The sequence below is a fragment of the Macrobrachium nipponense genome, chromosome 16, assembly GCF_015104395.2.
Source record: "Macrobrachium nipponense isolate FS-2020 chromosome 16, ASM1510439v2, whole genome shotgun sequence".
Taxonomy (NCBI): domain Eukaryota; kingdom Metazoa; phylum Arthropoda; class Malacostraca; order Decapoda; family Palaemonidae; genus Macrobrachium; species Macrobrachium nipponense.
In genome coordinates, this window is record NC_087209.1 from 6,055,087 (window position 1) to 6,067,586 (window position 12,500).

Consider the following 12,500-nt stretch of genomic DNA (forward strand, 5'->3'; position numbering starts at 1 on the left):
GGTGGTGGTGGTGGTGGGGTGCGGGGGTTTGGGGGGACCCCGGGAGGGGGGGTGGACGAGGGGGCGGTTTATCCCTCGAAGATTGTCACGAGGTTGAAAGAGCAGTCTTGGGTTGACGCCTATAACGGCGACAAATTCGGCAGATGTGTGAGATCTTTGACGGGACTTTTGAGTTTAGGATTTGAATGGAGTGGTAGGAGGTTGTTAGCGTAGTGGGATTATGGGCCGGGGAGGGGGGAGTTGTTGAGAGGGTTTTTTAGGGATTATACAGGAGGAGGAGTAGGACCCTCAGATGTGGAAGGAGGAGGAAGGGGCGGGGGTGTCCCGTGCAGGCTAAGGATGCGGAAGAGTTGCTGATTACAGGAAGTTTTAAAAACGGGTTAAGCTTTATTTTTTGGTTTTATTTTTGGGGGGAGGAAGGGGAAGGGGGTGGGGGGCCGGCGGGTGGGGGGGGGGCGGTTGGTAATTAATGAGTGCTTGGATGGACATGCAAAGATGGGTCTTTAGTTTATGGTGCAAGAACCGTTATAGAGAATTGCCAAGTTCTAGAACAGATTTTTGATCAGTTTGGCTTATCAAAGAATAGTGGGTTTAAATATGCATATAATTATACATATGTATATATATACACATATATATGCATACATATATACGTGTATGTGTATGTGTCTGTCACTTGAATAACCAGCTCAAAGAACAATACTTTCTTTGAGAAGTTCGGGAAGTCGTTAACTTGACTTTCCTCTGAAGCTCAGGAGATTTCGTGGCTCTCATCACGATCTGTCTGTGCAAGAGGTCATGTGCTTGATCATTAGTCTCAGGAATTTACGGAATGGTTGGCTCTCTCTCTCTCTCATAGATATTAATGAAGCTGATATTGTGCAGGCTATTAATGAAATTAAAAATGGAGCTGCTGCAGGCCTGATGGAATTCCTGCTATTTTGTTAAAGAAAGTAGTTCATTCTATCGCAAAAGCACTTGCAATATTATTAAGACAAAGTGTAGATACAGGCAAGATATAATGATGAGCAAAACAAATTAGCGTATATTACCCCTACTTTCAAAAGTGGATCAAGACTAGAGGCAAGTAATTATAGGCCTGTGAGTCTAAACATCACATATAATGAAAGTATGAAAGGGTAATGAAGAAAAATATTATGAAACATTTATAACTATAATTTGTTTAATAAAGGACAACATGGTTTCGTACCCGGAAAAAGTACACAAACCCAACTGTTAGTCCACCGTGACATATTCCAAAAATATGAAAAGCGGAAATGAAACAGATGTGGTTTATTTAGACTTTGCAAAAGCTTTTGATAAAGTAGAACCATAATATATTAGCGAAGAAATTAGAAACACAATATCGTGGATAAAGTAGGAAGATGGTTAAAAGAATTTTTACACAACAGAAAACAGATAGTTATTGCAAACGACGAGAAATCGGATGAAGCCAAGGTAATATCCGGTGTGCCGCAAGGTACGGTGTTAGCTGCAATACTGTTTGTTATTATGAATTGAAGACATAGACAATAATGTTAAGGATTCGGTAGTGAGTAGTTTCGCAGATGACACCAAGAATAAGTAGAGAACTTACTTGTGATGAAGATAGGAACGCTCTACAAAGAGACCTTAAACAAAGTATATGATTGGGCAGAGGTAAACTAGGATGGTATTTAACTCTGATAATTTGAATCAATAAATTATGGAGACAGAGAAAGAGAAGCTATATGCATATAAGGGACCTAATAATGAGACCATCACTAAATAAGGAAGCAGTTTAAAGACCTTGGTGGTGATGATGATAGGAACATGTTATGCAATGATCAAATAGCAACTCTGTTGGCAAAATGTAAAGCAAAAATGGGAATGTTGTTACGGCACTTCAAAACAGAACAAAAAGCTGAACACATGATTATGCTTTATAAAACATATGTTCGTAGTCCACTTGAATATTGCATATGATATGTACCCACACTATCAAAAGGATATTGCACAAATAGAGAGTGTACAAAGGTCCTTTACAGCTTAGAATAGAAGAAGTTAAGGACCTAGACTACTGGGAAAGACTCAATTCTTAAAATTATATAGTCTGGAAAGGAGAAGAGAACGCTACATGATAATTCAGGCATGGAAACAGATAGAAGGAATAGCAGAAAATATCAATGGAACTAAAAAATATCAGAAAGAGCAAGCAGAGGTAGATTAATAGTGCCCACCCAAAAATATACCAGGAAAATAAGGAAAGCACACAGGACATTAATCCACTACGCACCAGCATCGATAATGCAGCGTCTATTCAATGCGTTGCCAGCTCATCTGAGGAATATATCAGGAGTGAGCGTAGATGTGTTTAAGAATAAGCTCGACAAATATCTAAACTGCCATCCCAGACCATCCAAGATTGGAAGATGCAAAATATACCGGAAGATGTAACTAGCAACCTCTCTGGTAGACATTAGAGGTTGCCTCACACTGAGGGACCTGGGGCAACCCGAACAAGATGTAAGGTCTGTAAGGTAAGGTAGGTTTTAAAAATTTTGTCCATGACGTGAGCTTGATTTCCTTGTGAGGGGCTGCGATATGTTTCTTCATCTTCATCTCTTTTCTTCTTCTCATCTTTTCTTCCTCCTCTTCCTCTCTCTCTCTCCTCTCTCCTCCTCTCTCTCTCTCTTTCTCTCTCTCTCTCCCATATATGTTTGAACTGATTTCAGTGAGACAATCATATTCATCTTCCAAAATATTATTATTATTATTATTATTATTATTATTATTATTATTATTATTATTATTATTATTATTATTATTATTATTTGGGGTGTGGGGATATGCTTGGTAGTACCTAACACTTTTGAAGGTTGTTTAAATTAACACTAATAAAATAAGCGTATTTAAGTATACCTTAAAGTTATGGCGGGGAAACATGTGTTTGTAATTATCGAGCGCTGTAATGTTATATCATATATTTATACATGTGTTTTTTTCATTGTTATTTTATTAAATTATAAGTTAAGGTTGTTTCATCACCGGTGGTCATATTTTTTTTTCCTTTTTATTTTTGCCCAGAATTATACTCTTAAGTTATTAATTTCAGGAATACCTTTATTATAGATATTGAGTTCATGAATGTCATGTATCCACTTGAAATTTATTGACATCAATTGGATTTTGTCCCAAAATTATTCACCAAATGATTTTTTTTAATTTTTTTTGCCTTTCAAAAGTTATCAATTGGATTTTTTTTTCAAAATTATTCAGTACTTTTTGTTTTCATTACTGAACTCGTTTGTCTTTCAGTGTTATTTAGGTTAATTGGCCTTTTTTGCCTTGAAATTAGTTACCAAGCCTTTTTTTTCATTACTAAACTCTTGTTTTTTCATGTTATATAAGTCAGTTAACCACTTGTTTTTAAATGTTGGATTTTTTTTTCTCCAAAATGTTTCACTTTTTTTTTTAATGTTGGATTTTTTTCCCCAAAATTTTTCACTTTTTTTTTTTAAATGTTGGATATTTTTTTCCCAAAATTTTTCACTTTTTTTTAAATGGATTTTTTTTTCCAAAATTTTTCACCATTGTTATTTTTTTGCATCATTGACTTCATTTGATTTTTTTGTGGGGTGGGGGGTGGTTATTTAGGTCAATTGGCCTTTTTTTTTTTCTTTAAATTAGTTACCAAGAATTTTTTTTCTTTACTTGGGGCCACTTATTTATCAAAATTACGCGTCAAGATTGTCTCGAGATACGAGGTCAGATTGTGTCAGGTAAAAATTGCATCGAGAATATTCCGAGACAGGAGTGGGAACAATTTTTTTTTTGCCCTCGCCCCAAACCCAAACAAAGCTTGTCAACGTCATCCATTGGAGGAGGAGGAGGAGGAGGAGGAGCGGAGGAGGAGGAGGAGGGAGGAGGAGGGGGGGGATAGTAGTACAAGAGGGGAAGCAGAGGAGAAAAATAAAGAAATAAGAACAAAGAAGATTAAGGTAAAAAGAGAGGGAAAATAAAATAGGAGGAGGAGGAGGAGGAGGAGGAGGAGGAGGAGGAGGTAGTACAAGAAGGGGAAGCAGAGGAGAAAAAATAAAGAAATAAGAACAAAGAAGATTAAGGTAAAAAGACGGGAGGACAATAAAAGAGGAGGAGGAGGAGGAGGACGGAGGAGGAGGAAGGAAAGGTAGTAGTACAAGAAGGGGAAGCAGAGGAGAAAAAATAAAGAAATAAGAACACAGAAGATTAAGGTAAAAAGAGAGGGAAAATAAAATAGGAGGAGGAGGAGGAGGAGGAGGAGGAGGAGGAGGAGGAGGAGGAGGGAATAAATAGAAGAAGATGAAAAAGAAGACTAGAGGTACGAGAAGGGGAAGCAGAGGAGAAAAAATTGAGAATTAAGAAAAAAAGAAGATTAAGGTAAAAATAGAAGGGAAATAAAAGAGGAGGAGGAGGAGGAGGTGAAATAAAATAGACGAAGAAAAATAAGAAGGGAAATAAAGAAATAGAGGAAGGAAGGAAATGAAATAGAAGAAGAAGATTAAGGAAAAAGTAGAAAAAGAAGAAGAAGAAAAATAAAGAATGAGAAGAAGAGAAATGAAATAGGAGGAAGAGGTGAAATAAAATAGGAGAAGAAGAAGAAGGGGAATAAAGAAGGAGAAGAAGGAAGGAAAGGAAATAGAAGAAGAAGAAGAAGAAGAAGAAGAAGAAGAAGAAGAAGAAGAAGAAGAAGAAGGGAAATAAAGAAGAAAAATGAGGAGAAGAGAAATAGAATAGAAGGGAAATAAAATAGGAGGGGGAGAAGGAGGAGGGGGTGAAATAAAATAGAAGAAGAAAAAGAAGAAGGAGAATAAAGAAATAGAAGAAGGAGCAGAGGCAGAGACACCCGGGGAAAGGAAGACGAAGAAGAGTGGGACCTCCCAAGTATTGGAAGGCAACGATTGGTCACGTGATTCGATTTTCTCGGTCTCTCCTTTTGTCATCGCGGGAAAAAGAAAGAAAGAAAGAAAGAAAGAACAAAGGAGAAAAAGAAAGAAAGAAATAAAAGGAGAGAAAGAAGAGGAATCTTCGTTGCTCATCCAGTGTTGGAATTAACGAGTATAAATTTGGAATTTAATCCAAGGATTTCATGATGAGATGTACGTACAAAGACTTTAGATATTCGTACGGATAATTTTTTTTATTCAAAAGGTAGAAAATGCTTTTGGCGGGATGGGGTTTTGGGGGGTGGGGCGAGGGTCCCATTGTGTATTTGGAATGACAAATTATTTATCATTCGGATTGAATTAGTAAACAAAAATAGTTCTCTTTCTTTCAGTGACGCAATTTTTTTTTTTATTCAAAAGGTAGAAAATGCTTTTTTGTGGGGATTGAATTAGTAAACAAAAGCAATTCTCATTCTTTTAGTGATGCAATGAACAAGCCAAGACAAAGAACTTTGTTCTAGTGGTTTATTGACAGAAAAGTGTATTCAATTCTGAAGTTCTAAATTTTTTAACCAAATATTTCATTTACGAAATGTTAATCCAAACAAAAAACTTCATCCAGTGTTTTAAATTTTTTTTTATGAAATGTCAGCCCAAACAAGAAACTAAGGGCCTCAGTGGCGTGATCGGTATGGTCTTGGCCTGCCACCTCGGTGGCTGCGAGTTCGATTCTTAGGCATTCCGTCAAGGGGTCAGATAAAAGTTCTCTCTCGACGTGGTTCGGAAGTCACGTAAAGCCGTTGGTCCCGTTGCTGAATAACCAACTGGTTCCATGCAACGTAAAAACAGCATACGAACAAACAAACAAACCAACACAAGAAACATAATCCAGTGTTTTATTTGTGTAAGCAGAAGCGAAGAACAGCAGGATATTTCATGCAATGTTGTAATTGCCAAAGCAGGAACAAAAACTCAACATTTCGTCAATAATTATTGCATGACGAAAGTGGAATCAGACGGAGAAGTTTCGCCCAATCCCTCAATTATGAAATTTACGAGCAAAAGGAGAAACGTGAATTACCCAGTAAATTTCTTTTGGAATGGCATGCAAAGCCCTCGCCCCCACCCACCTAATCCCAATACCCCAAAAAAAGGGGGGGGGGGGGAAATCCAATTCTGTACTTGAAACACATGGAAGAACCCCCACTCTAAACTGGAAACTGAGGAAAGGGAGATCAGCTGAATGAAATCCCTCCCTCCAAAAAAAATCAATTCTGTACTTGAAATACAATGAAGAACCCCCACTCTGAACTGGACACTGAGGAAAGGGAAGATCAGCCATCCGGAACTTATCGATGCCAATGAAGAAGAATTGTTGAAAGGAACGTAAATGATGGACGACCAAATATCCTCCAAAGTCTGCCATAACAATAGAACTCTCCACCAAAGAGTTTTCTTCCATTTTCCAGTCCCTCATTTGACCCTCAGATCCAGTGGCCTTTAAAACTGACCTCGTTTCAAATCTTATTTGATAATTTGTTAATGTATGTTTTTTTTTATAGGTGAGATCTTCTTTTTCTGCTTTCCTTTTATCTCTTCTGTGTCTTCTTCTTTTCTGCTTTCCTATCTCTTTCTGTGTTTCTTCTCTCTTTCTGCAGTTTCCCTTTATCTCTTTCTGTGTTCCCTCTCTTCTTTCTGCTAGTTCTTTACCTTTTTTCTTTCTTTCTGCAGTTCCCTTTATCTCTTCTTTCTGTATTTCCCTTTACATTTTCTTTCTGCATTTCCCTTTATCTCTTCTTTTTGTGTTTCCTTTTACCTCATGTTACTTATTTTCAATAAACACCATAATATTCTTTGCAAGCTTGAATTTCAAGTCAGTGGCGCCTTTGTCGGGTTTGGTCCATATGAGTAGGGTTACTCTTCTGAATAATAATAATAATAATAATAATAATAATAATAATAATAAGTAGTAAAGGGAAACTAGATGCCGAAGTAGCTCCAGGACCCACGCAGAGAGTGTCCTCTTAAAAAAAACAGCGCACATAGTAAGAAAAAGTGATGGACTCCTAAGGAGGCGAGGATGCCAACCCGGAACCTCACACTATAAACCACCCAGTCGAATAGGATGACTGTGATAGACCACCACCTCCACTCCAAAAAAAAACAAAAAAAAATAATGATGATAATTTTTAAAGAAAACTCATAATCACCCGAGTCAATAAAATGGGAAAGTAAAACCAAAGTAGTATGCCTGTTTGATTTTTGTTTTTTAATATATAGATATATAATCTATATATATATACAGATATAGATATAATATATATATATATATATCTATCTTATATATCTATATATATATATATATATAATTAATAATAATATAATAATAAGGGAGGGAGACCTTCTCTGAGGGCAGTAGCTTTAATAATAATAATAATAATAACAATAATAATAATAATAATAATGCAGTTCTTGCGGTATCGCATAGGGCAATCGGCCGATTTTCAGATACCTTCGGATGATGATGTACGAAATCGGAGGACCTCCCCGTCGATATAATTGTCAATTCGGGGGTCACGGCTCCCAAAAGCGGGCCTTTTCCTTAACAGGATCACGCGGCCTAATTGTATACAATAGAATCTCTCTCTCGGTCCGGTGCAACGGGACTCCGATTACGTATCCTGTTAGTGGGAGGCGTCGCTAGTTTATTGTGGCTTAATGATTTAGTTTTCCCTTAGGGGTGGATATGGGTGTGTGGGTAGTGCCGTCAGTGGACATCACGCGGCGCACTGTAGGCTTTTTACTTAAAGTTCTTTGCAGCTTGCCTTCCTTGGGCCCCTATAGCTGCAACTACTTTCGTTCCTTTTACTGTACCTCCTTTCATGGTCTCTTTCTTCTTAGGCCCCTAGAGCTGCAAACCCTTTCACTCCTTTTACTGTACCTCCTTTCATAGTCTCTTTCTTCTTAGGCCCTTCTAGGCCCGCCTTCCTTTAGGCCCGCCCCTAGCTGCAACCACTTTCGTTCCGTTTACTGTACTTCCTTTCATAGTCTCTTTCTTCTTTGGCCCCCAGCTGCAAACCCTTTTGCTCCTTTTACTGCACCTCCTTTCATATTCTCTTTCTTCCATCTTGATTTCCTCAACCCTCTCCTAACTCTTGATTCATAGTGCAACTGCTTCGAGGTTTTCCTCCTGTTACACCGTTCAAACCTTTTAACTGTCAGTTTCTATTTCAGCGCTGAATGACCTCACAGGCCTCAGTGCTTGTCCTTTGGCCTAAATTCTATATTCATCTTAACTCAATTATTTAGTTGGGTTTTCGTGTTTAGTATCGAAAGGTGTTTTATTCTAGCCTCGGCAGTTTTTTTTTAAATTTTATTTACGGTTAAAATTATCCATAATCATGCATCTGGCAACTCTATAAGACAGGCCACCACCGATGAGGCTAGAGGGCTGCAAATTGGTATGTTGATCATCCACCCACCAGTCATTAAGCATACCAAATTGCAGCCTTCTAACCTCAGTCGTTTTTATTTGATTTAAGGTTAAATTTATCCATAATCACGCATATGGCAACTTTATAAGACAGGCCACCACCGGGTCGTAGTTGAAGTTTCATGGGCCGCGGCTCATACAGCATTATACCGAGACAACCGATAGGTAGAGCTATTGATTATGCACTGTACAGAAAACTCTGTTGCGCAATTTTTTTTTACCTGTTTGTAATAACGAGTGATTTCGGTGTATGAATAAACCGCGCTCATTTATTGATATTATTAATCTGATTTACTCGTTTGTGTCTTTGGGAAATGTAACCTATTACGTTTGAAGGGTTTTGATCTTTTAACGGTTACAGTATTTTATTAAATAATCCCTTTTTAAAATGTCGCGCGTATGTGGGTGCGTTATATAGTTCCTTATATGCGTAAGGTAATTCGCCTCAATCTCTGAAAATGTATCATTATTTAGGGACTTTTGCTCTTTTTAGCTTTTAAGTTAAATAAATATTCCCTATTTAAAACTGTATGAACGTGTGTGTGTGTGTGTGTGTGTGTGTGATTGATCGTTATGTATATACATAACTAGCGGTATTGCTCAAAGCACTTGTAGTCTATGTTAATGTACTAGTTTTCCCATTCATTCTTAGTTCCTCGTTGGACGAATGGCTTACGTTTTCGTCTACCCATTCGGTAGACCCGAGTTCGATTCCCCGCTCTGCCAACGTGGAATCAAAGGAATTCATTTCTGGCTATTAGAAATTCATTTCTCGATATAATGTGGTTCGTTTCCCACAATAAGCTGTAGGTCCCGTTGCTAGGTAAACAATTGGTTCCTAGCCACGTAGGAATATCTGATCCTTCGGGGCAGTCCTGGGAGAGCTGTTAATAATCAGCTCAGTGGTGGTCTGGTTAAACTATGATAAACTGCCTTTTATTCTTGAACAGAATGACTCAGAATGAAGGTCACCTAAGGATGCCAATACCATTCTTGTGAAATCGCTTATATAGTCAAATTGATCTTCTGTCGATCTTTATAATGATCTTTTAAAGGAAGAAAAGTCCAGTGATTTGGAAGATCTTGGATTGCAGTGGCTACAGAAATGACAGTGTTGAAACTGTGTCAATATTGGTGATGTTTACGAGAATCATAAAAAAAATAAAATGTCCCTAAGGGTGCTCTCTGTGGTCAGGTTAAGTTGGGCTTATGCCACTACGTGCTATTTCTCTTATGAGCAGCCTGTAGTTGTGTGTACGTGTGTGTGTGTGTGTGTGTGTGCGTGCGTGCTTTCTAACACCCGAAGAGGTCTGTATAGAGTGAAAAGTTAAGTTTGACAGTAAGCAGCTTTTTATGCACTTCTCTCCTCTGTTGGTATATTAAACAGGCCTTATGCCAGCTCGTGCTCTTGCAGCCTATAGTTGTACGCATGTGTGTGTGTATGTGTGTGTGGTTTGTGTGTGTGTGTGTGTGTGTGTATGTGTGGTTTTGTGCACCCAAAGACGCCCATATAGAGTGAAATGTCAAGTGTGCTAAGCACCAGAGTCAAGTCGGCAATTCTGAGAAGGTGGAGGTTTGTGACAATAAAAGGCAGTAGTTAGATAGGTTTCCTGTGTCAAATTGTGGGGCCATAAATCTGGCCCCCTTTCAAAACCCACCTCCCCATCCCCATCCCCCCCCCCATACACACACACTCACTTGATAGATCAGAGTCGTCATCTCGTCAACTCTCTTTTTTTATATTTTTTTCTCGGGCGGTGTCTTCCAGGGTCAAAAATTTAAAAAGGCCCAATTTGAAGGTCCCTCGAGGGTAGTCGTGCAACCATATGGGTCGTTCAAATAAATTGTTCCTTTGAAAAATAACTCCTTACGTGGAAAGAAATTACGTCACGTAACAATGTAATCCTGAGGTATATATTTTACCAAGCAGATAGTGAGAAGGGGCCTTTCCTTAGGTATCTTAACTTAATTTATGACGAACCTTAGCTTGTAGGTATGTTTTGTATAGTTCGTGTTGTGTTATTTTAACCACTTTTTTGTGTGTGTATGTTATTATGTTATCTCTTGTGGCAATATAATCTGGGCGTGGGCTGTTTGTACTGTGTCAGAATGGGGCTTTGTGTTGGTACTGGTTTAAATAGATGGCGTAGTCTTGTTGATTTGTTGATTTCGATTTCTTTGTGCGTTTTTTTTTTCACCAGTACAAATCCTATAAGGTTATATTATGCAGCTGTGTAATCTGGACATGCATTCTCCCATTATTTTTTCCCAACTTCTGTAACTTACAAATCTTATAAAGTTACATTATGCAATTTTGTAATCTGGATATGTATTCCCCCATTATTTTTTTCACCAGTTCTATATCTTACAAATCCTATAATGTTATATTATGTAAAAATGTAATCTGGATATTATTTTTCACCAGTTCAGTGTCTTTCAAATACTATAATGTGTCATATTATGTAATAGTGTAATCTGGACAGATATTCCTCAACATTGTGTCAGAATGAGGATTCCGTTGGATATCTCTTCATTGGTGGGTTAAGTTTCTTTCGATCATATCAATTTTAATGTGCTTGCCACCTGGTTTAACTTATCTTGATAATGAAGAACACCCACTGGCCAGTGGAAATGAGAATGTTGAAATTCCAGTTTTCGTCCTGATAGATAATAATAATAACAATAACAATAATAATAATTTTTAAAAAAATCCTCATAGTAACATGAGTCTTCAAATGGAGAAACAAATCTACAATTTTGTAAATGTACATATATTTAAATTTAAAACTTTAAGGATAGATAGCTTTCGGGAATCTGTTTCGGTTCCCGAAATCTATCCTTAAGTTTTAAATTTTAATTTTAAATATATGTACATTTACATAAATGTGGATTTGTTTCTCTTATAATAATAATAATAATGATAAACTTGGCGTGATAAGAAAAAATTCATTGCTGGCTACAGATAGCATATCGAAAGTGTCTAGGGTCTTAAGAAAACGGATGTAGTTCGCTCTGAATGAATATTTTACAGAGAACTTTTCAGTCTTTTACATTAATTATGATAATATTAGTTGTAGCAGTAATAGTGAATTGCTCCATTGAGCATCACTGCTCAAGGTGTGCGTGGAAATCTGTTTCCCTCTTCTAAACCATTGGCCATTACACTGAATCTTAAATAATATAAATTTGTATTGATTTTAGTAGTAGCATCCGCTGATCTGTAAGCGTTGCCGTCAGTAACGAAAACGTTTTTTTTTCCTCCACAGAAAACGGGGTGCTGAGCTTTGAGAACCCCAACTACACGTTGGGAGGCAGCAACGACCCCAGGCTCGACGACGCCCTGAACAGCAACAATTCCACCGCCACTCATGAGGGACCCCTGGATGGTGGCTTATCAGCCCTAGGTGAGTAGTAGTTATGCTTTGTAAGGGTATTTCTATGCTGCAGTAAAACATGTCACAAACATGTTGGAAAATTATTGCACATATGTTGGCAACTGTTGCACATATGTTGACAACTTTTTACACAAATGTTGACAACTTATCATGTACATATTAGCAACTTATTGCATACATGTTGCCAACTTATCTTACACATCACTAACAGGTTGAATACAGCTCAATGAGTTATTTGTAGCCCTTATCAGTGCTTGGTAACTTATCACACACCTGTCGTCAACTTATCTCACACATGTTATTAACTTATCTCATACATGTCAACTTATCTCACACATGTTGCCTAACTTATCTAACACAAGTCAGAAACTTATCTTACACACATGACCGACAGGTTGAATATAGTTCAACAACTTGTGGGTCTATCCAATGCTTCATACAATATTTGGCATTTGCAGATGGCTCATTCTCCACTTACAATCATCAACTTGTTTTCAACCTGTTTAGGATATGTATTTGCATATGTAGCAAACGTGTATTTATTGTTTTCAATCTGTTTGGGATATGTATGTCATAAGTTGCAAACATTTATTTATTATTTTCAGCCTGTTTTGGATATATATGTGATAAGTTGCAAACATGTATTCATTGTTTTCAAACTTATTTGGGATATGTATGTGATAAGTTGCAAACATTTATTTATTGTTT

The 12,500-nt window shown here is 37.4% G+C and overlaps 1 protein-coding gene across 7 annotated transcripts in view; it reads left to right on the forward strand.

Annotated features, from left to right (window-relative positions):
* The window catches only part of LOC135195549 (protein Fe65 homolog), a 1,282,053-nt gene that overhangs the window by 957,854 nt on the left and 311,699 nt on the right, over positions 1-12,500 (forward strand). For all 7 annotated transcript variants that reach the window (XM_064221808.1, XM_064221807.1, XM_064221806.1 and 4 more), the window contains one exon: positions 11,664-11,801. In XM_064221808.1, the coding sequence (XP_064077878.1) occupies positions 11,664-11,801 (138 nt within the window). The remainder of the gene's footprint in view (positions 1-11,663; positions 11,802-12,500) is intronic.